Below are 24,113 nucleotides of genomic sequence, written 5' to 3' on the forward strand. Positions count from 1 at the left end.
TATATAAAAAGGTTGTGTGTGTGTGTGTGTGTGTGTGTGTGTGTGTGTAGGAAGGGATGGAGCAGGCATGCATTGAGCACTGTTAGGGCACACAGGACATACACATCACAACCTCATGGAGGAACAGAGGGGTACAGGTGTTTGATAGTACCTGGCAAGTTAAGGTGTGACCTGTTTGTCCTCCCAACCCAGTGAGACCTGGTACATGTTGGGCAATGGTAACTTAGGCAAGAAGGCCATCAGTTACTCCCAACACTCCAGACCAGAGCAGTTCTGATCTTCCTAGAAGCCCCTGCTTTGGCAGGGTGACTTCCATTGAATCATAGACTATTAGGGATGGAAATAACTCGGAGGTCACCCAGTGCAATCTCACCCATCACTCTTGCCGACCTTGTCTGGAATTGTTCTCTTCCTCCCAAGTCAGCCCATGTCACCTGTGGACAGACGTAGCTCGCTGGAAAAGGCCTAATATTGAGCTGAAATTTGCCTTTCTGGAGCTCTAACTTCTTGGGAATAAGTGTATACATATCCCTCACCTACAGCCTTGAGCTGGAGACTCCTAAGAGTTCAGGAACCATAGTCAGCAGAGGGTGCCTGGCCCCAGAGCAAAGAGGATGGGCAGCCTAAGTCAACAGAGCTGAGTAGAAGCTCTCACCTGAGTGACCTCTATTCATCTACACTGAGGCTGGGACTGTGAGGGGGGTGGGGTGGAAAGCGAAGGGGGCTGGGCTGGCCTCTGGGGTGGGGAAAAATCCTGCGTGGGAATGAATAAGTGAGTGCTTTTGAGTTGAGCCTGCACCTGTAAGTGTCGAGGGCAGACCATCCCGAGGTTAGTTCCAGCTCTTACACTCTTTGAGGTCCCGAGTCCGCACCCACCCACACACATCCCTTAGGGGATTCGATGGTTGTCCTATTTTATGTGCAACACAGGGCCCACGGTTCGTGGGTCAAGCAGAAAGTAAGAAAACTTCCCCAAACCCTCCCATCCTGGCCCGACCTTAGACTTCCCGGGTTGCGCTGGTTATCCGAAAGTCGGAACCTTTCCACAGTACGGCGTAGACACGTACGAGCAACACCTCAGCCCCGAGAAGGGAAACCTTACGCCTCGGAGTGTCCTTTTAAGTATTTGGAAAGGGGGTGTGGCCGAGGAGACTGGAAGGCCTCCGCAGGGCGGGGGGGCGTGGTCTGGGGCGTGGCTGTAGCGACTGGAATGTTGTTGGGTCCCTGCACCGCATAGTAAGAAGGGGCTACGCCCCTTTCTCCGAGAGGCCCAATCGGAGCCCCGGAGCGGTTTCAAGTCTCCCCTGCCAGCCTGCTCGCCCGCCACCCCATCCCCCTCGGGGATTCGCTTTTTCTGTAACAAAATAGCAAAGCTCCGGATGTTCCGTAGCCCCGGCTGCTTGCGTGTGGAGAGGCCCGGGGCCTAGGACGGTGCCCTGGAGCTGGAGGCGCCGATGGGCTGTGGAGAGGCTGGGGATCGAGCAGAGAGGCGCGCGGGGGTGGGCGCTGCAGCCGCGGGTTGTTTATCCGGAGTACGGAGGGGAGGGGGGAGCCTGGAAACCGCCCCGTGTCCCATTTCCTCCTCTTGTTTTCGCTCCGGATTCTCCATGTTGGACCCAAACTGAGGAACCCGGAGCTGCCGCCGGAGGATCGGGGCCGGGGCACCCGGGGAAGCCGCTGCCCGGGCCGCCCGCCCTCCGTACAGGCCGCCTCCCTTCCTGGCCCAGGGAGGGAACGCGAGCAGGGATGTGAACAGCTGCGGGAGTCCGAGTCTCGAGAGCCGGAGCCAGAGCCCTCGCGGGTCCCCACCCAGGCCCCCCAGCCCAGCCCAGCCTGCGCGCCCGCCCGTCCTCCCGCCCAGCCAGCCCGGGCCCGCGGGATTGTTAGATGGAACACGGCTCCATCATCACCCAGGCGCGGAGGGAAGACGCCCTGGTGCTCACCAAGCAAGGTAGGGGCAACAACTTCCCAAAACTTTGCGTCGCCCCCGGGCGGGGAGGGGGCTGGCACAGCCCCGTACCCGAATCCCGGACCCTGACCTCTCCGGGCTCAGCGGCCGATTCCGACCAGACCCCTTTAGTCCCTCAGGCCCTGCGTGCGGGGTGTACCCAGACCCCCTTGGGGGCTGCGCGGGGCCGCGACGCCCGAGGGGGAGGGGCACCATCCGCGCAGCTGTCATCCGTCCTGCGCCACCCCCCCGGTGCAGTGAGAGGGGTACGCTCCAAGCGCGAGTCACTGCGCGCGTCCCCTCCGGAGTTGGGGGGTGGGGTCGTCACTTTCCGGCTGCCCTGGCACCGCGGGGAGAGGGCTGAGGAGAGGTCCGGATCTGGAACAAGGCCGGGACTGGAGTCCAGAACTTCGCAGGGCCCCCCAAACCCGAGGTCGCTCAGGCGGCGGGCGGTGACGCGTCCGTCGGGACTTGGGACCAAGTTCGGCGCCTGGAGGCGGGGGCGGCCGCGGTGGGGGAGGGGCTGGGCCCTGCGCTGGGCCGGGACCTGGCGACGCGGGGCTGAGGCCAGGGTGCCCCTGCGGCTCTCGCGGAGCACACGCGTCCGACCCCGAGGCCCTGTCGGCGCCCCTCCCTGCTGCCGCGCGCGCCCCCGGGGCTGCTGGTGCACACAGAGCCGCGTTTGTTTGGCCCGGGAGTGGTGTCCCTGGTTACATAATTCATCGGATGGTATCAGACCCGGCGTGGTTCTGAGTCGCGCAGCGAGAAAGTGGGAGTTCTCCGTGAGCGACGGCTCGCGGCTCCCGCCTTCCTGGGGTTCAGGTGGAGACGCGAGGAGCGTTGGGAGCCCTCGGGGGTGGGCTTGGCGACGCGACAGTGTGAGACCCCGGTCTCTCCTGGGAGCGGGGAAAGGTTGAGGCCCGAGGCTGGGATCTCTTAGTGTGGTCGCGGTGAAAGCCCCGAAACTCCTTGCTCCTTCCCCCCTTCCTCTTCTGGCCTTGAAGAATGTGTCTAAAACATCAGGCTGGATTTCCACGGGGAGTAGGGACTAGCGTCGTTTTTTTCTGGAGAACTTACTGGACTGGGGCCCTGGCCCTAAGGCTGGGAAGCGTGCGCTCTAGGGACCAAGTTCGAAACGTTCCTGCCCTTGCTTGGAATCCCCAGAACCGGGCGCCAGCGGCCAGTACTGCAACTGAACACCTCGAGGCCTGGAGCCTGGTCGGGAGCCGGCAGCGGGGCCTCAGTGTCTCCCCACATCGTCCTGTTTGGCAACATTAGTCAGCAGATCACTTAACTCCTGAGGTTTTTGGGCCCAGGGAGCTCCCCTAACTTGCCTAAGGGTAAGCTGGGCTATTGGTGTGAGCATTTCCCTAACTCCTGCAATGGAAGGGGAGGGGGCAGTGTGTGATTCCTGCATCACTTGCCCCTCCTTAAACATGCCTACCCTGAGGAGAGGTAGAGCCCTGTCTCATCAGATCCCAAGCCCGCAAAGCCTCTGCCTCCCCGCTCCCCTGGCTTCATCACTAGCCAGGCTGTGTGACCCAGGCGGCAGCCTCACCTTTGCTAGCTGCTCAGTGGTGCTGAGGGCTGTACAGGGGAGGCTTTCTGTGTTACAACTTCACTGCTCCTGTTCCCAACTCTCCCCGCCCCATCCCAGGAAAGGACTCCAAGGGCTAGCCAGAGGTGAAGAAATTTGGTGTGGAAGGATTCCAGAGGGGGTGGGGGGCAGTGTTGATGAACGGGGGTGGGGGTTAGCAACCCTTTGCATTCCCTCTCAGGTCCACCCCTCATGCAGGGGCTGGGAAGGGTGCCTTCCCCGCAGGGGGTGGGGGGACCACACCAGGAATAAGGGATAGCTGGATTGCTGAAAGGACATCTTACAAATCAGAGCTGGAAGTTTCATCCACCGGGCAAATAGTGGGGAACAGAATAGAGATGACAGCAGAAAGCAAAGAGCTGGTCTCCTGATAGTGTTCTGTTGCTGCTGTGGGATGGATTTTCTTGGAGTTAGGTTTTTAATTTTCTTTTTTGTGTGTGGCTTGTCCTTCAAACTTACCCCTAGAGGAATCTGAATTCTCAAGCCAGGAGCCGTGGGTCTCTCTACCCTGAAGTAATTTCATTGCATTCTAGAAAATGCAGTACTTTCTTCCCAGGGTTGCTTGGGCACCCAGCAACCAACGAGCCAACTTTCTGAGTCCCTCACCATTTATAAATCCTGCATCTTTTCTTTTTTTAAGTGAGGTGGGGAGCAGATGTTCTAATTATCATCTTTAGAAATTCTTTGCACCTTCCCTCTCCATTGCATCCCATTTCCATGCCCTGCTGCCCTTTGAAAAGAGGCAAAAGTGTGAGGCAGTTAATCAGTAAATTTGCAGGAGAAAACCAAATTGCTCCTAGCTTAGCTGGTGTTTTGGTGAAGTTCTTTGCCACTGCATGGGTTTTGTGTTTTGTTTTTTCTTAAGCATTCTGTTCTTGGAGCTTTAAGGCTGGCTGGGTGTGCTGATGATTCAAAGGTAATTACAGTTGGGGAAGTAGAGCAAAGTTGCTAAAAGCATTGATGATAAAACGACTGAAATTGGATCATCTTCCCAGACAGATGGGTGAAATGGCTTCCTGGTACAGCAAGAACAGGGTTGTGTGTAACATCAAAAATGAAAAAAGAAAAGTTATTACCAGTTTGGCCAGAGAAGGGCCATTTTTTGTAGCCCTTAATAAGGGTGGTACGCGGAGGGGGTTAGGCGGGAAACAGGGAAACAGGACCCACCTGGTAGCTTCTCAGAGTGAAATGAGAGGGTGGCGACAGCCTCTTACAAGCTTAGAGTGACCCACAGGTCCTTGTGGGGCAGTTGGGACCTATTTTGTTTTCTGTGAGACCTGAGGCCCCTTCCTCTCAAACACAGGAAGATGGAGCCTTGGGTTGTCTTCTCACGTGTGGAGCTGAACAGCTGAACAGATTTGGTAGCAGACCAGCCCTAAGAATTAGGATGGTGGCAAGTTTTTTGAGTTTCTGCTTTCGCCTTATAGAGAGAAAGTCTGCCTTAATCTCTCTTGAAAAAGCTCAAACACCTTTCACTGTAGTTATGGATAGGTCCTTAACTTGAAAAGCTTACAGTGAGCCTCAATGGGGCCTTCTGCCTCAGCTTGCTCTGTGTGGGTCCAGAGTGTGCATGCACAGCTGGCTCCTCCTGCCCCACTGGTTCCTCCCTTCTCCCTGCCCAGTCTCCCTCTTGGCCTCTTTGTTGCTGCTGAGGCTCCCTCCTATGTCTCTTTTGGAATTTCTCCTCCATGTTGGAGTGGAGTAGGGGCCTGTATGGTGTTTGCTCCCCTCCATCCCCCAACCAAGGAACCTGGCAAGTGCTGTTAACTCATCAACAGGAATTTGTAAAATGCCTGTCATCCTGGTGCTGGGAGTTTGCAGTTCTGCTGCTGAGTTTGACTTGCAGGGCTTTCAAGGGAGCAGGACTTGGGAATTGCTGCAAAAAACTCCTCTGGGGGTGGCAGAGGTTGGTGGTGGCCTGTCTGCTGTCTGCTCCTCTCTGAACCACAGGGCTTGAATGAAACTGGGCCTTGGAGGTCCTGTGACCTCCTCTCTGTGGGACCTTCCAAATCCCTTACTTAAAATGGTAGATACTATAGAAGTCACATTTACAGCCAAGATGAATTGGTGCTTTCAGCCTTACATGGAGAATTAATTAACAGAAACGTTGGCAATTAAGTATGGGAAAGGAAGATACTATGTAAATACATACATATTTACATGCAAATACGTTTTCCTTCCTCTTGCTCCTCAACTTTCTTCCCACTAGCTTTTGGGTAATTTTGGGTATTGTCTTTTATTACCATCTTAAGAGGTCTGGTCCTTGTATTGGGTGAAATGGGGGAGGGAGGCAGGGGTAGCAGTTAAAGTGTTCGTTGTTACCTCAAGAATTATCTCAGGAGAAAATCAGTTGCTGTGGGCCTGGGTGCAAATCCTGTTTTTCCTCTTCACAATGAGACTTGACAAGACTCTTCCCTGTTCTGAGTAAATTATATGTAAAGTAGGAATATTGGTATTTATACCTCTGTAGTGCCTGGTACTTATTTAGGGTGATCAGTGTTAATATCCTACCTTTTTACACAGCTAGACCGCTACTCCCTTCCTTAGCTGTGTGCAAACTGCACAGTCACGTGGGTTTTATTGTTAAAGACAGGTGGCCAGGGGTCACAGAGGACACTAATGTGGGGTGTGGGCCTCCTGGAAGGATCAGCCTTTGAGGCTTGGAAACATCCTTGCTGCACAGACCCCTGCTTTGTGCCAGTGTGACTTGGGTGGGATATTATGTGCACCAGTGCTCACAGCATGTGCCTTGAGGCTGTTGCCATTCTCCCTGGAGCCTGGGCTTCTGGTGGTGGGAGGAGGCCAGGGAGCTAGCTCTGCACCTCCTGTGAAGAGTCGCTGAAAGTCTAAACCTCTGAGCAGTTGCTTGGCCTCTCCGAAATGGACATGCGTGAATACTGGAGACCACTGTGTGCTGCGTCGTCTTAAAGTCAGCTTTGTTTTGAGAGTTAATGAGCCCAGTGAGATTCAGGTTTCTTTCAGGAAGTTCTAGTAGGAAGGAGAGAAATAAAAACAGGTATTGAAGAGAAATAGGTGCTCTTAAGCTATGTCTTTCCTGCTGTAGTTTTGGGGTACAACACTGATCACAAACGCAGCGTTACATTCATCTTAATCCTGATTCAGGCCAGCCAGCCCTGGGAGCACAAAATTAGCTCACTTGTCTTGGGAATTTGGGATTGGGTGTGGCCCGGACATGATTGCCTCCCTCTTCTGAAACAGAGGCACAGTACCCAACTGGGATGCAGATTGACTCGTTAACAAGCAAATCTTAAGAAGGAATGAGTAGAAATCAAAGTGGAGAAGTTGACTTAGAATGGGAAGCCTCTATGGACCAGAGGCCAACTAGAACTGAGTTTCTTTGATGGCAAAGTGCCCAGCCCTTCAGGTCTGAGTGTGCCTGCTCCAGGTCTGTATTACAGAATGTGCCCTCCGGCCAGCAGGCAGCCTCCCTCTGGGCAGGAGTGTGTATGTCCTGTTTTATTTGTCATAATTGTCAGCTGTGCTAGGTTACCCTTGAACCTTGATCTCAGAGTGGACCTCCTGACATTTCCTTTCCCTTCCCAGATGCTCCCAAATCAGACTTTGCTCTTACTGTGATTTTATTCTATCCCTTCTTTTATCTCATGACATATGATCAGCTTTCATATCCTATAGGATTTGCTCTTTTCCCACCTGTACTGTTCTCAGGGACCAAATGTGGCCCCAGTCCCAAGGAGAGCTAAGCAGATTGATGGAAAAGTTCAAATTGCGTAACACAGGCCTGTGAAAGTGCTTTCCCAGGATGGTGGATCCCAGCTTTTCTGTTTCCAAAGTAGAAGGGGGCTAGGACCCCTCCTTCACAGGAACTGGGGCCTGCAGGAAGCAACAGCAGGCTTGGGTCTTTTGGCTCCATGATGAAATAGGGCAAGGGCCCTAGGAAGGAAAACAGAACCTGGGGAACCTTTGAGACCTGCCAAGATGCTGAGGCATGGTGGCGAGCAGGCCAAGGGGACCAGCTGAATCACCCTCTAGTACCTGAAAGGGGTGGGGTAGTCAAGGACCACTGGCAACCTTTAGGAGTTGGCTGTCAGCCAGGAGCACACATCAGGATCTCCTGTGACACTTTCTAAAAATACAGACCCCCGCCTGGGTCCTACCGAATCAGAGCACAAGCAGGTGGGCCAGGCATGCCTGTGTTCCAAATGCACCCTGTGATTCTGACAAGTGTCCCTGGAAAAGAGCCAGGTAAGTGCGGCAGTGGCCCCAGCTGCCTGTTTATCCCTGAGCAGGAAGAGGCCCCTAGAGGGATCCAGTTTTGTTGTTTGTTAATGATCCTGTGGCGCCTAAAGGGGAGTCCTCAAGTTATCTGAGTATAAATGGACTGGGAACGATTCTCACTTACCCAGTATGGGTCACAGACAATATTTCAGAGCACTGCTCTTAGCATTTTTATATCTAGTATCTCACTTAATCCTTGCGGTGACCTTGTGAGATAGGAATTTACCCCCACTTGACAGATAAGGAAAACCTCTGCTGAGGGAGCAGAAGCACCTCATGCAAGGTTAGCAACTAGTTAGTGTCAGCCTGGATCGCGCTCCAGAGTCGGACCTGAACGTGACTGCACTCTTCATTTGCATTGTGCATTCCACTTTAAGGGTGTCTGAGTTCAAATTTACGTGATCTGAAGCCAACTTGTAAGAGACTGTGCAGTGTAGGCCTTTCCACCCCTTTGAGGACACTGAGCTGTGGAGAGGTTGTGCCTTAGGCAAGACCCACACTGTTTGCAAGGCTGAAGTGAGGCAAGAGCCAGGTTTCCTGATTTGTAGCTCAATGCTGTCTCAGGTGGACGCACCCAGATTCGTTGCCTGGTCCCGGTGAAGCAGCCAGGTGTGGTAGGGGCAGGTGAGTTTCCTGGAGGTGGGACAGACTCCTTGGCACTCCTTCCCTGGCAGACTCCTCAGAGGCCAGCCACAAAAGGAAGGAAGGAAGGAACTGGTTGGCCACCCTCAATGAGTCTGTGTGTGTGTGCTAAAGAAAGACTGGGATTGGTTTTTGTGGAGTCCCGGAAAAGACCATTTCCCAGCTTGGCCCCGCCACCTTTGTGTGACCTCTAGAATTAGAAGAAATCTCTGTGGCCTCTTTCAGTGTGAACATTTTGAGATTGAGACTGAGATAAGGGTATGAAAGTGCTGTGTACTTAATGACTAGCCCCTGACTCTGGCACGTAACCAGGGCCAGGACACTTCCTAAGCTCCTGGTAGTTCGCACAGCTCTATGAAATACGTAATGTTAGTCTCCCATTTTACAGATGAAGAAACAAGGCCCAAGGCCACACCTTCTATATGGCAGAGCCAGGACTTAAACCCAAATCCCTTGTATAGCAGTTATGCCTCATGTCACCTATGTTGCTTGCTGCTCAGAGGAGACACAGTTGAGGGCTCCTTGTTTCTTTCTGTGCTTTTGTTTTTCTTTATCCATCTCACTCTCATGCATATGTCACAGAAAGCAGGCTTACATAGGTGGAGAAGGGAAAGACATGATTCTTTTTGCTTTTCTACCAAATCTAAGCATTCCAGCCAGGAGCAGAGAGCCAAGGGAGGGGCTGAAACAGTCACCAAGAAAGAGAGTGTTCGTGTCCTGCTTAGCAGGTTTGTCTTAACCTCCCAGCCTCCCCAGGGGCCTGCTCAGCACCACATTAGGCGGAGAGGGAGGCTCAAGGTGGGCAAGAGTGGTTTCCAGTGCCCCATGATGCCCCTTCTCTGCCCTAGCTGGCACTGCATGGGGTGAGGTCGTCTGCCGAGGCAGGGGCAGGACCCAGCCCTGTGCGATTTTCTGGATGGTCTCAGGTCTGTCTGTGCTGCTGCTGAGGGCCATCAGGTCACGCCCTGACATCCAGGAGCCTTCTGGGGCGGGACTGCGCGTGCTGCTGCCACATCTGAGGAAACAGCTCCTCTCTCTCTCTCTGGCCCAGGACATGTTGCTTCTTCTGGGAACCCGCCTCCTTTGGCAGGTTTTTAAAGTATATTAGAGCTGGCCAGGAGAGTGTTTTGGCAATAACTAGTTTAAAGGCAGATTCCGAAATTGATAGTGTATCTTCATCATGTTTTATAAGTTGCCAGGAATTCCCTGCTCCCTAATCTGAGTCTTTCTTGAGGGAGGGTTCCTGAAGTTGAGGTCCTGTGTGAGATAGATGAGTGACCAGATTGCTGAAGAGGATAAGGAAAAAGGCAGGAGGCAAGGTAGTGAGTGACCTGTCACCCCCACCGTACAGGGGACATCCAGGACCCAGGACTGAAGGAAGTTCTCATTTCACAGGAAGAAGAGAGGGGGATGCAGGGAGCCCTGTTGAGCCCAGAGAAGAAGAACTGACAGATATCTGCATAGGTAGAATGGCCCGGATGCTGACCACAGGGAGGGCACCAGGGTAGAACACACTGGTGTGAGCCAAACAGCATGGTTGAAACTGCTTTTAAAAAGTCCATGCTGTCAGATTCACACTTGCTTTTTAGAACTTTGGGAACGTGCAGAGCTGGGTGAGGCCCTGCCTGCCTTGTCACAGATGAGAGCGATAAGAGCAGTATCAGCAGGCGGGCATTATGGAAACTGGTCTACCTTCTCTGTTGTTTCTGGTCTTTTTCCGTGTGTGGAATGTCTAGGCATCTCTCACCCTCTTGTTCCCCTGCCGACTCACCTGCTGGTCCAGGGAGCCCTTCCGTCCACCTGGCACTTTAGGGCCAGTCCTTAGCCAAGGCACAGATGCCCCTTGCTGCAGACCTGGGAGGACGCCTCTCCATGGGAAGCTCCAATCAGATGTGTCTTGGCTGCAGGGCCCAGGCAGCTGGCCAAGAAGGGCCGGAAATGCTCCAAATACTCTCCTTCCTCCAATAGCTAAGGGGAGGGCGGCCCCTCAGAGAGGCCATTTTATAGTGAGAGCCAGACTAAACTCTTTGCTGTTGGGGGGATGGGAGATGGCAGGGAAGGAAGTACTTTTGAGGGATGAACCAAGAAAGCATCCTTCCACATGAATGGGCTTGTTAAAATCTGATAGCCCGAGAGCTTGCCTTCTGCTGAATCCCAGGCGGATGTGTGAGGAGTTCCTTTGCTGGGACACGAAGCTGTGTTGTTGGCAGCGGTGATATCTGAACCTGACCTTCAGAAGAAGGTTAAAAATAGTGTTGTCCTGGCAAAACCAGTCTTCATCTGCGTGCATGTGCCAATGTGTGTGTGCGTGTGCGTGTGTGTGTGTCCACATGTGCGCCAGCTGCTTAAGAAGCAGAAGCAAATACTGTCCCCATCTGGTGCTTCTTGGGGACAGCAGTGGTAGACACAGAAGAAGGCCTACCTCGAGGGGAACAGATACACCTGCCCCCTGGTATGTTCAGAATACCAGTGAGGGCATGTGCAAGCTGGAAAACTACTTTTGTAGTGTGATTGGGAAAAGGTGGAGGGGTTGTTCATGATCTGAGTTTTCTCTGGCACCTTTCTTTCCCCTTCTGTTCTCAAGCTTAGCTGGATGAGGGGGTGGGAGAGCTCCTGCCTTCTGTTGCTGGCCTCCTTGGAATGAGGTCCACAGTGTTGCCAAGTAGTGGTCATCTCCCTGAGATAACCAGTAAAAACTAGCACTGCATTTAGCTTTAGAGTTTGCACAGTGCAAACAGTAAGTTTTGTTTATCCTTTGAGTCAGGAGTGAGGCTCTGCTGTTGTCCCAGTTACTGGATGAGGAAGCTAAGGCACAGAGAGGTGGTGTGGCTGAGTCAGTCGCTGGCAGAGCCTGGACGCTGGCCCAGGTGATCCTCAGAGGGAAGATCTGCCATGTCTGCCCTGCTCTTCACACCCTGCCTCAGTATGAAGCCTTGTAGCAGGGAGCTGGGGAGTGGTCTGGCTTGCTTGTCTTCAGCCACCTGCTCCCTTTCTGCTTAAGCCAGAGCTCCCCCCATTAGGTCTCTGCTGGTCTCCTAATCCAGCCCCAATCCAGATGTTTGCAGCAGAGAAAACAAATGAACATCAGCAGCAGATCAGGAAGATAAAGGGAGAGCAGCTGATTATGGGGCAACATGGCACCCTCTGGAATCCTTCCCTCCCTCGTGGGGAAACCGTGTGCAAAGCAGTCCTCTTGACCTCTCAGTCCTCTTGTGCTCAGTGTTCCTCTCCTGGAGATGGGGGGCAGTGGCCTGCACATGGCTAACAAGGACACAATGCTGAGGGCTGCCTGAAAGGAGCCCTTTCAAAGGCTCTTTGACACAAGTTTCAGACCCCACTCTGGTGTGTGTTCCCTCCTCACCCTTAAACCCACTGAACAAAGCAGTCTTGGACCAAGCTTCCTCCCCTATTGTCCCCCTTGATCTCCCAGAGATATCCGCCTGTCAGAGCAGGTGCAGGGCTAGGGCTGGGGTGAAGCGAGCCCTGGAAGGTAATCCCAGAGCCTTGTACCTTTCATAGCCTGCTCAAGAGGACAGCAAAGAAGAGGGGCTGGACCCCAAATTGATCCCTTACCAGCCCAGCCTGGAAAGGAGTAGAACAGACATGCTAAGAGACCTTGAGAGTGCCCACCACCTCCCAGGTGTTGGAGGAGGAAACATTTGCTGAGCCTTCGGGACCCCTGTGGGGAAGAGGCTAAGAGCCCTGGCTCTGGGTTCAGGCAGGTCTGTGTTCAAATCCTGCCTCTGCCATCATACTACCTGTGTAACCTCAAGCATGTTACTTAACCTCTCTGTGCTTCAGTTTCCCTTTCCTAAAATGGGGAATTATTGCCTACACATGTGTTTGTAGTGAGGAATAAATGAGGTAGTGACATCAGTGTCCTGACACAGACCTGGCACATCCCTGGTGCTCAGTAAACATGACCAAGGCCTAGATAGAATAAGGGGCTTGGTGCTCACATCCTTCAGAGCCTACCCTTTTCTCTTGACTTAAGGGAAACTTTTTCTAATTCTCAGCTGTTGCAAACCAGGGAAGGCTTCTAGAGGTCCTGAATGTAGAGTGGCAGATGCCCTGGAGGCCCCAAGTCATTGACCGCAGTCAAAGTTGTTGAGCATCTGCTATGCAGAGGGCCTGAGGCCGGTGAATGTACCAACCAGACTGGGTACCTTTCCCCTGTGAATTCCCAGAGGCAGTGTTTGTGCAGGTGAGGAGGACAAAACAGCCTGGAGAGGGTTGAGAGAAGTGGGGCCCCCGCAGCAGAGGACCTGTTAACACTCTGTTTTTGAGAGGGTCCTCGTGCCCTGCAGAGTTGGAACCAAGCCGAGGAGCCCCGCCTGGCCCCACCCTGGCAAAGCTCCCAAAGGCTGGGGCATTTCTGGCGGTGGGCTTCCCTCAGTGGCACCAGCAAGGCCTCTCTGGGGCGCAGCCAGCTGCCTGTTTGACCCTCCTGCCTCCCAGGGTCACTCGGCCTTCACAGTGTCTGTCACTAAGGTGCTGAGGGTGTTCTTGACAGCCCTTCAGGACAGGCTTGGGCTGTGTGGCCTTTTCAGAAAGGCCCCATGCCTGTCGTAAGCCCCTGATTGTGGTTCTGTGTGAAGAAACTATAAACCAAGGGAAAAGTGATGGCTCAGCTTTGGAGCTTTGTATGTTTGAGTCCCTGGGCTTGGAATTGAGTGTGGGCTGTGCAGGCAGGTGGAGAAAGTGATCGAGAGCTCTCCTGATTTCGGTTCAGGTTATTTATTAGGAAAGAGTCCAAAGAACTTCCATCGTGCCATCTTAATGCTGGGCTGAGCTCTAATGCTTGTCTTCTTAGTTAAGGGGCATTGGGTGGGCAGGTTCCAGGGAAGACCCAGTGCAGCATCTTCCTTCGGGACGAATTCCCCAGTCCTGGGAAGTCTGGGCTGAGAGCTCAGGAGTGCTGTCCCGGTTTTTAGGCTAACAGCTGGGGCGGCCTGCTCATTTGCTACAAGGTTTCTAATGGTCATACTAGTGTCAAGAGCTCTGGCCTAACCCAGGGAGGGGGCAGAGGGAGCAAGCTCTGCACTGAGCAGGGTGCCTTCCGCCTTTCTGTTGAGTCCCCTGAGTCCCCTGTGCTGGGGCTGCGTCTACTGCCACCTGACTGAGCGCTGGTCCAGCCACATCAAGGAGAGCAGAGTTTGGTTTTCTCTCCTCTCCAGGGGTACAGGCAGTCCAGCAACTGGGTGTTAAGTAGCTCTCCCATCGCCTTCTGCACAGAGCCCCCTCAGTGTGTGGCATGCTGAGGACTAAGCCCCCACCACACCGCCTTCCCCTTCTCAAAGGAAAGGTTGACCTCAGTGCATGTTCTGTTTGCCTTCCCCCCATCCCCGAGACAGAGATGTCTCCGGAGTCTGTTTTCCTGCGCAGAGGAGTGGGTTTAATCCTTAGGCCTCTCCTGCTCAGGCCTGGGGAGACCTGTGGCTGAAGACCATTCCGGCAGCAATTGTGCAGCGCCACCTCCTGGCCGCAGCACCCATCGTGTCCTCCTCTGGTTCAACAGTTGCCAGAAAGTTCATCTAAGAGCAAAAGAACTTGAAAGAGATATTCCGAAGTCCATTTTCTGGCTAATGCTGCAGTGCCCATAGCTTTTTGTATCAGTTTGGCTTTCCTGGGGCTGCCTCTCTCCAGAAATACATTCGTATTGTCTTAAGATAGCTTCGTATGTATTTCCAAAGCCTGAAGCGTCAAGCCCCAGGGCTAAGCAGCTGCAGTCTGGAAGCAAGGCCATAGCTTAGAAGGCAATACTGCCCCAGGGGCTCACATGCCTGGGCTTACCGTCCTTGTGTCTCTGAGGGGATGGAGTAGGAAGGACAGTGGTTTACAGAGGCAGGAGGAGGGGCTCACTGTTCTGTGGGGCTGCAGCTGTTCTGTTTTCTAGGCTGCTGCTTGTAGTCTGGGTTCACGTCTGCTGCCACTGACCCCACATCTGGGGAAGCTGACCTTGCCCAGAGCAGCAGCTCCATTAGAAGGGGCCCAGGTTACTCCCTTGTCTAGAATGGGTGGTTCTTCTGGGAGCTGGTGTTAGGAAGGATTTTTGTTTTTGCTAATTGAGTTCGGTGAATTAATTTTGTGCTGCTGCCAGAGCAGCAAGACCCCTGGATTCTATACCCGGCCCCAACTTTGGAATGTCCCTCCCCTACCATGGAATGAAGCAGATTCTCTGCAGCTCATTTCCCAACAAGACAGTTGGGGTTCCTGCTGTTCCTGCTTTAAAGAGATGGAATAAGCATGTACGCCTCACTGTTGACTGTGTTTGGTGGTTGGCCAAACACACGTGTGCCCTGGTGGAGCCTACAGACTAGAAGGGATATGGCCTGGTGGGTGCCTGTGGGCCCAGACACCCTGTGCCTAATGCCTCATCATTCCCTCCACTCCAGGCCTGGTCTCCAAGTCCTCTCCCAAGAAGCCTCGTGGACGTAACATCTTCAAGGCGCTTTTCTGCTGTTTCCGTGCCCAGCATGTTGGCCAGTCAAGCTCTTGCACTGAGCTCTCCGCATACAAGGAGGAAGCCAGCACCATTGCTAAGGTACCTGATCAGGGTGGTGTGATGGCAGCAAGGAGGGGCTGCCGGCAGGGGTCTCTGCACCACAGCATGTGGGCGAGGTAGCGTTGCCGGGGACACAAAGATCTCTGGCTTGGGGGAGGCCCTTCCTCTTCTTTCCTGTGGTGGTCCAGCTCCTTGCTTGCCTCCTGTTGTGATGTGGGCCATCCAATGTCCCTGTCGTTTTAGAGGTCCCTATGGTCCAGATCCTTTGAGGTCCCAAGTGCTATGCAAGGTACTCATGGGAGCCATATACCAGCCCTGCAGGGGGAGTCACAGGGTTCGCACATAAACAGATGTGAAAACTGAGGCCCAGCAGGTTTATATAGTCCTGAAGAATTAATGGTTAATAAATGGTTCTTTGGGAGTTTCATGGTTCAGTCTCATGCCTCTCTGGCTGTAAATTCTGTGTGTGTTGTTGTGTTTTCACTGTGCAAAGCTACCTTCCGAGGTACTTGACGCTCAGGAACCGAGAAACTGAATTTCTGCCACACTCTGATAACCTCTTCCAGCCCTCTCACCTGTTTCTGTGAGAGATATTTGGAAATGTGTGGGTGTCCTCAACTCTCACAATGATAGGAAGATAATGTCTGGCATTTCAAGGGTGGGGACAGCCCAGAGCCAAACCCCCCTCTGCCACTGGAACTCTGTGCTGAAACACCAGGGTCTAGCTGATCCTTCCTGTCTCTCAAAGCCAGGCTGAGGACGTGCATCACATGAAAAATACTTCATTGCTCCATTGGGGGAAATAAAAAAATAAAGCATGATGTGACAGCAGTGCTGAGCAATTAGTTTTACAAGGAGTTCACAGTAACATGGAAGAATATTGAGTTGCAACTTTAAGTCAAAAAGCAGAATGCAGAATTGTGTATGATAGGAAAAAAGACTGTTAAAACAAACTTGAAGGAAATACACTAAATGTCAGCAGTAAGTTTTTCAAAGTGCCAGGGTTTCCATTTCTAAGGGGTTTCCATTAAAAACACTTTATTTTACAACCACTAACAACATTTTTGCTACTAGCAAAAGGTGGGGGAAGCCTTTCTGATCTCTCTGCACTCCACCTCTTTCCCATTTTAGGACCCACGCTTGTTCACTTGGGCTTCTATAACGTTTTATAGGGGCTCAGCACCCACCCTCCCCCAGTGTATCCCTGCAAGGTGGGTATAGAAAACACGTTCTCAAAGAGAAGGCTGGGCTCCAGGACTGAAGGCGGCTAAGTCACCACAGCGGAGTTCTGATTTTGGTTCTGCCTCTGCCCCCACTACTGGGGTTCCCTGTCCTCAGTTTGTCCCACTGATGGGCAGCAGAAGCTGAGAACAGGGACACTGCCTTCTCTCTCCTTCATCAGGTCTGGGTGCAGAGGATGCTCTGTCCTTTCCACTTCCCTGCCCAGCTCGTAAGAAAAGTCACTTTTGTCCTGTAGGACCTTCTAGGGGGCTACGGTCTTAGGGAAGAAATTACCCTCCAGGCCCGGGACTGATGCCGGGGGGCTTTAGATGGGCGGGGACAGCAGTGGCAGATTGACCAACCAGCTCCTTTTCTCTCACAGTCGGATCTGCTGCAGTGTCTCCAGTACCAGTTTTATCAGGTATGTGGATCATACAGGGTATGTGCTCAGCAGCCCAAGGCCCAGTGACCTCTGCTACTGTTGTGGAATGATGTACTCCGCCAGAAGGTGCCTGCTGGCCACCTCCCCACCCTGGGAAAGCATTTGTTCCAGATATTTGCTGAGGGCCCACTGCAGAAAGGGCATTAAGTTTCAAGGGGACAGCTGGTGTCCATCCCACACCAGCCCTGGACTCTGTCTCCATTGTCCAGGTCACCTCATAGTCCCAGTGGGAGGCTGAAGGCAAGAAGCCAACTCTGTCTCTTTTTTCTCTACCTCTCAGCCTTCAAGTGGCACCTCTCCCAGGTTAAAGTTAGGGGTTCTCCATGTCCTGGATGTTGCTAGCTCTTCCAGGGTTCTGCTGAGGGGAACAACTGGGCTTCCTTGCTGGCAGAGCTCAGCAGCCTAGCTCTGGTTTTAGATCCCAGGGACCTGTCTGCTCCCAGAGGTGACAGAAGAAGATCAAGGAAGGATCTGCGTGGTGATTGACTTGGATGAAACCCTTGTGCACAGCTCCTTTAAGGTAACTCAGCATTTGGCACTCTCCTCCACCTGTCTTGGGCTGTCTTGTGAGCTTGACGGTGCTGCGAGACAGCTGAGGTGATTCTAGAACATGATTAGAAGAGGGAGGGCTTGTTCTCTGGCATTTTGACCACACTAGCCTCACAAATTTTCTGGGGAAAACTCTCCCCCATCCAACCACTGCCAACAGGCTGCAACCCCCCCCGACCCATACCCAGCCCAGGGAACTGCCAGGGCTGTGTCCAGAGCAAGCCCAAGAGGAGTTGAGTCAGCCTTGCACCTTGCTCCTCTTTGTTTTCTCAAGATGTTTGATAACTCAAGGCCCTGAGACCCTCAGCTCAGGTAGAATTTGGGGTAGGGGCTGGTAGGTAGGGAGGCCCAGAGGCGCTATGGCATTCTCTCCTGGGGAGAGGAGCTTCCTGGAGTCTCTAAGCTCTGTTCCTCCCCATCCCTCCCAGGGGGAGGGGCAGTGGCTGCAGCACATTTTGGGGTGTGGCCCAGGCTTCTGGCCTCCTTCCCACTGCTGACCTGAGGAATTTTTCTGCCTTTCAGCCAATCAACAATGCTGACTTCATAGTGCCTGTAGAGATTGAGGGGACCACTCACCAGGTGAGCTGCCTGCCAGGCCACACCCAGCCCAGAGGGCTCAGGGGCCCTGCCCCCCTCACGGCTTGGTTCCATCAGTTAATACCTTTTCTGCAACTCCGGCCTCTCCTTTTTTATTGCTACCTTTCATACTCACCACTTTTCTCATCTTAAAAACAAAAATTTAGCCCCTCATCCCTCTCTAGCTGTTTTATCTTTTTCCTTTTTTTCTCTTTGCAGCCAAGTTGTTCCAAACTAAGTATTATTATTTAGTAATAGTACTAGCTATCATTTTCTGGTTACCTGGCTCCTCCCCCACCCTCCCTCAGTGTGGCCAGCCCATTATACGGTTTACTACTTTTTCTCCAATCCTGAATAGCTGGGGTCTTGGCTTGTTGCAGTCAAGGAAGCCACTGCTAGCCCTAGTCCCTCTTCCCCATACCACCCAGTCCATCCAGCTAGCAAAGTTCTTCTCCCCCTATCAGGCATGTCCTTGTGAAGCCTTCTCCAACTCTCCTCCCTTGGGTCCCTACACTGGCTTCTGCCCCAGTAAATGCTTACACATATCTATCAAAGAGCACTTGAGTCTAAATAAGCTCAGGCTCTGCCCTTGCATAACCTGTTCAGTCCAGGGTTAGGGATCATATGGTGTTGATAGTAAAAAACCATTTACTTAAAACACTTGTGCGAAAATTCCTCCCAGCCAGCCTGCGAGTAGGACCATTGGAAACTGCCCTCATAGCCCTGATATTTGTTTGCATGACCTGCTCAAACAGAAGAGCTGTTACTGTAGGGAAATGCTTCCGTGTGTGTTCATCACTGTCCTGTGCCTATTAGAAGCTTTCCTTCACCACCACTGCCTCTCCCAGCTGAGGTGCTCTGCCAGCCCAGCACTGGCCCTTGCTCAGAACAGGCTTGGCCCTGGGACTGCCCAGCCTCGCCCCCACAGCCACTAATTGACAGTATAGAGATGTACAAAACCCACAGGAAAAGATGAAAGCATATTTTTGAACAGGCAAAATATATACTGTGAACCCCTCCCTAGTTAATGAGAAGAAGACTAAATAATGAAAAAGGAGTGAGATGAAAATGAGGGGGGCCACCGGCAGAAGGTGGGTTTTTGGCAAAGAGTAGTGAGGGGATGCCAAGCTTGCTGAGTAGCCAGGCAGAGGGAGGGACTCATCAAAGGTTGAAAAGACAGCAAGTGAAAAGGAGCCAAGCTGTGGCTGTCGGCCAGAGGTTTCTGCTGCAGAGCCAGGAGGGGTCTGCGGAGCTGGTTGAGGCCCCTTCTGGGGTGGAGAGGCACAGCAGGCCGTGTGCGCTTTGAGAGGGAGTGACATGATGAAACGACGCTTTGGGCGAGTAGTTCTGGTAGCACCTGGGTAGGCTGGATGGGCGGGGAAGAAGCAGGAGGGGGAAGCGTGGAGCACAGACCTGTCAGACCTGTGGCCTGTGAACCTTGTAGGCCAAAACATGCAAGCTCACAAAAGGTACATGTGAGTGTTAGGGTGGCTGGCCCAAAATGGGTGGAGGGTGCTAGAGTGAGATGCCGAGTGTCTGACCTGCAGTCATTGAGGGAAAAAGTCACTTCTCCCTGCTGCATTTCAGAGAAGCTCTGTCAGGGCGTGAGGTTTGGGGGAGTCCTTGGCCTTGCCTGACTGTGACCTGGACAGACTGCCCTGCCAGAGCCAAGGACAGGAAGCTCCACGGAGGCTGTGGCTGGATTCAAGTAATCCAGGATAGGCTATTTCCATCTGTGAGGCCTATTCTTGATTACTTGTTTCTGGAGGCAGCTGATGGTTCACCATGGGAAACAGATGGCTCCTGGGACATAGGTATGTGCGCTTCTTCCCAGTCTGGGTCAAGGTTGGACCCCCAAACCAGCAGAAGCCTGGTGAGGGGTGATGCTAGGGTCCTGGTCTGCAGGGCAGAAGCTGGGGGGGAGTCTGGACAGAGTCAGTCAGAACCTACTTGCTGCCCTCTGTGGAGGGGGCAGTAACAGCACTGTGATGCTTCCCTCGCGGGGACGCCGCCAGCAACCCAGCATCTTCTCCTCAGGTCTATGTGCTCAAGAGGCCTTATGTGGATGAGTTCCTGAGACGAATGGGGGAACTCTTTGAATGTGTTCTCTTCACTGCCAGCCTGGCCAAGGTACTTGGGGACAGGAGGGAGTCGGGAACTGGGACCAGGTGTGGTGGCTACAGGGGTGGTCCAGCAGCTCCTTGCTGGCCCACTGGACACCCCAGGGGAGCCAGGACTGCATCCAAACAAAGGCGTCTTCTCCTCTCCAGTATGCCGACCCTGTGACTGATCTGCTGGACAGGTGTGGGGTGTTCCGGGCCCGCCTCTTCCGTGAGTCCTGCGTGTTCCATCAGGGCTGCTATGTCAAGGACCTCAGCCGCCTGGGAAGGGACCTGAGGAAAACCCTCATTCTGGACAACTCGCCCGCCTCTTACATCTTCCACCCAGAGAATGCCGTGAGTGTTCCGGGCCCCCACACTGCAGGGCGGGGGAGGGCAGCGGCAGTGGAGCCGGGTTTTAGCAGAGGAGTGCAACACCACGGGTGGGCCCAGCCAACCCTGGCGGCTCTGGAGCAATGGAGGGCAGAACTGGCAGTCAGGAGACTTATGCCACCTTCTCCCTGCCCCAGGTGCCCGTGCAGTCTTGGTTTGATGACATGGCAGACACTGAGTTGCTGAACCTGATCCCAATCTTTGAGGAATTGAGTGGAGCAGAGGATGTCTACACCAGCCTTGGACAGCTGCGGGCCCCTTAGCATTCCCTTCTTCCAAACAACAGCCATCCCAGTAGGGGACTTCCCTACACTGTGCCTTTATGATCAGCCTGACAGACGGAGCGGCAATAGAGCATCTCACCAAGCGGGGCCTGGAAATGGAAGTGATAGTAAAGGGCTTTAGGACAGGTTAGATGTTAAGTGGGCAAATACCAGCTGACAATACCGAGAGCTGCCTGCTCCCTGAATTGGGCTCCCAAGATTGTGTGTATGTATGTATGTGTGTGTGTGTGTGTGTGAGAGAGAGAGGAGAGAGAGGAGAGGGAGAGAGTACATGCGTGTCTTGCCTTGAGCGATGGATGTAAGTTGTTTCAGGTTCAGGGAGAAGCTGAAAGACCAAGATTCTCTCCAAGTTCATCTCCCCTCCGGTCCCCCTGAGAGCCACTGAGCCCTGTTGGGATGAAGACTTTTGAAGGTTCTGTTGCCAAACCCATGGCCTTTCCGCAGTGTTGTAATGCCACGGGAAGAATGCCTTCGTTGACCCCAGGCACTCACCTTTCTAAACCGTTTTCCAGCCAGCTGCTGTAGACAGATGGCATTTCTGGAAAGATGAAAGCTTGTGTCCAGAACTCGTTCCCAGTGGCCATCAAGTCCTGTGGGCCAAGGGCAGCACCTGCCTCCAGCCAAGTGCCAACGTGAGCCCTTTCTGTGTCTCCCCAAGGCTTGGGTACCGGGCCTGCCTTCCTCACCACCTAGCCATAGTCTTGAACCATGGGGAAGGATGTCTCCTCCCTGCTATGGAAGAGGACAGATAATTGATTTCCGTTCTTTTGACTCTGTTTTAAAATTCTCTTTCTGAACATGGAGTGTGGGACCTGTTTTGTTTCTGACAGCTGTGGTCCTGAGCCTGAGATGGAGGTGGGAGGCCCTGGGGCGCAGGAAAGAGGAAGATGTGGGAGCATGGTGTGTATCCTTCAGCTGGTAGGTCCGCTGAGCTTGGGGCTGTGTCCCTCAGCCCGCTCTGCAGGGACTCTGCTTTTGCTGGCGAAGGGCTGGTGTCCAACGTGCAGGAAGGGTGCTCTGCTCCCTCCCTGGCGCTCTGTGGGCAGGGCTCTTTGCTGTCTTCCCCTGACGCCTGGCTTGTGCCAAGTGGGCGTTCTGCTCCAGTGCTCATCCCACCTGGCTGTTGCTTTTTCTCTCCGGGGCCTCAGAGGTAGACCTGCTCTGCCCAGGCTGAGGGGATGGGGGTTCCGTCGTCCAGCTTGCCAGGCTTGCACACCTGCCCCTGCCCTGGGTACCAGGTGTGAGTGAGCCCTCTGCACACCTTTGTCAGTCTTTTGCTTTCAGTGTTTCTTAATAGTGAATGCTTTAAAAATTGTCACAAAATGGAAGTTTTCCCGGGATGGAAAGCAAAAGGGGAAAGCTGCTGTAATTGGGAGTACAAGGGGCCCCCCAAAAGGGAGCCCCACGTCAGCATCACTGCCTTAATCGAAGCCTCCCCAGGGGTTGGGTGGGGTTCTCCTGTCTTCCCTCCTTCCCCAGCTGTTTTTTCCCTGGAGGCAGGTGTCAGACATGGTGAACTTTTTCAGGCAAGAGGACACCTCCCCTCCCCTTACCCTTTCCGCTCCCACATGCAGGCCCCAGCTGAGGAGCTGCCCAGCTTCCTGCACAGCAGGTGAGGTGGCAGCTCAGTGTTCTGAGTGGTAGCTGGCTGTCACACCTTCTCAACACTGTGGTGCCACCTCCCTCCTTCCCCTCAGGGCTGTAAGACCTTGTCTCTCCCTTTGGTATCACAGAAGTGAAACAGAGCCCTCCCTCAGCATCATTCCCTAGTGTGTGCAGCGTTCTGCTGGCAGGGGAAGAGGTGCTACCCAGGAATGATCCTCCTGAAGGAAAATGGGGGCTTCTGACTCTGAGGCTCTGGCCCAGGCCTCTATCCTAATATGGGCTTGGGGGATACTTTCCCAAGCCCTACCCTAGGGGTTAGACCCTGGGCCAAATCTGCCATCTGGGCCTGATCAAGCTTTTCTGATTAAATAAGCAATAAAAGGCTCTGCTGATCCAGTTTTTAGGGCCCTTCTGCCATCTTTGGGGTCTCCATGTTTTTCCAGGTGGAGGAAGAGCCCAGATTCCCCCTTTCCTATCAGGCTTGTCCCAGTATGACTCAGGAGTAGAGCCCAGGTAGCTCGGTGGAGGTGTCCCTGCCGTGTCCGCAGGAGACCCTGCTCTGCAGGCCTGGCTCTCAGCAGAACCCTGCCCTGCCCACCTGCATTTCCTCAGCAGAAACACCGTATTTCCATTTGCCCCTCTCCCTTCCCTGGAGAAACAACTCAGCCAAATAAATCTAAACGGTCCGTCCGTGTGGACCAGAGCCTGCCTGAAGTCATGGTTTACTGCCTCATTTCCAGGCCCAAGGCATGGTAGGGGCCAGTGATGGTTGCAAAACTTGCTCCTTAGAGGAATCAGGCCTGACTCAATATTGGAGGAGGGCAAGACTAAGGGAACTAGTTCATCCCAGGGTCTGTTCTGGGGCTTCCCACTGCCCTTCCCTTCTGAGGCTGGTCTTCGGGAGGCAGGCTACCGTGCCGGTCAGCCCCAATTCAAGCCATGCCAGGAATCTGCCCACCTGTCAGGGTCAGTTCTGTCAGGTGCCTCTTGAGGGACACAGTGTGTCTCTCTGATTGGGCTAAATCAAAAGCCTGATGTTCGTGTCCCTCTCATAGGGGGAGCTTTGGACACAGGACCAGTCTGGAAAGGGTCAGTAAGAGTCACCACTCTGCACATTGTAGAGGGGACACTGGAGGCCTATAGGTCCCTTGCTTAGAGGTTGAGTAAATTTGCCTTCAGTTACCTGGGGCCTTCTGTTTAGTTGCCTCCTGCCTCCCAAAGATTTTGACCATTTTTTAAGTGTACAAATTCACCTCTATTAACTATAGCCCAGAAGCTTCTTTGTGCTAAAAGCATGGAAGTCTAAAGGCACTCATTCCCAGGGAAGTGCATCCCGTTCAGTTCTGCCCCCAGCCTGTTTCCGAGGCCTCATTCAGCAGGGCAGTCCCCTTGTAAGGCTGTCCTAAATCCCGTGTCCCCTGGCAGGCCCAGCATCTGGAAGGTAAGCCTATTTTCCCTCCAGGTCTTCAGTTGGTTACTTAACCATTATCGACCCTCAGTCACCTTTTGTAAAATGGGGTTTTACTTTTGTCTTTCTGTTTTTTATTTTGTAATACTGGTAAATATTTGCATTCAAATGGGGGAGGGAAGGCAGAGGTCTGGCCCTGTCCTGTTCCTTTAGTGCTGTAAGGCCTGCCGCTGAATTTGGGCCCCGTGAGCTTCTTTCTTGTAGTAATTCCAGGTTTGCTGTTTCACGTTGTGCCACTTTTCCCCCTTCAAGGTGCCATTTGGAGGGTGGGGATGTTTCCCACTGTGACTGGGGTATGGAACTCTGACTACATTGCTCTCAGATTTATGGTTTGATAAATTTGTTGTATTCGAAAACTTGAAATGTAGGACGCCATTAAGTGTCTGTTTATATTTTTGGAATATTTGTAATACTTACAATTAATAAAAGAGGGTTTAAAAAACCCATCCAGGAATGGGAGCTGCCTCCTGGCCCTGCTGTTCATTCGGGCACTCACCAGGCATACCCTTCTTCCCTTGCAACACCCA

General features: G+C 53.2%; 1 protein-coding gene across 1 annotated transcript; it reads left to right on the top strand.

Annotated features, from left to right (window-relative positions):
* Window positions 1-1,451: 1,451 nt before the first annotated feature.
* On the top strand, window positions 1,452-24,045 carry CTDSP2 (CTD small phosphatase 2). The gene is made up of 8 exons (XM_017647406.3): window positions 1,452-1,951; window positions 14,840-14,988; window positions 16,553-16,591; window positions 17,031-17,132; window positions 17,684-17,740; window positions 19,775-19,867; window positions 20,008-20,193; window positions 20,367-24,045. Exons 1-8 carry the CDS (start codon window positions 1,888-1,890, stop codon window positions 20,490-20,492), a joined length of 816 nt encoding a protein of 271 aa, XP_017502895.1. The 5' UTR covers window positions 1,452-1,887; the 3' UTR covers window positions 20,493-24,045.
* Window positions 24,046-24,113: the final 68 nt, after the last annotated feature.

This window comes from Manis javanica, chromosome 10, assembly GCF_040802235.1.
Source record: "Manis javanica isolate MJ-LG chromosome 10, MJ_LKY, whole genome shotgun sequence".
Lineage (NCBI taxonomy): Eukaryota > Metazoa > Chordata > Mammalia > Pholidota > Manidae > Manis > Manis javanica.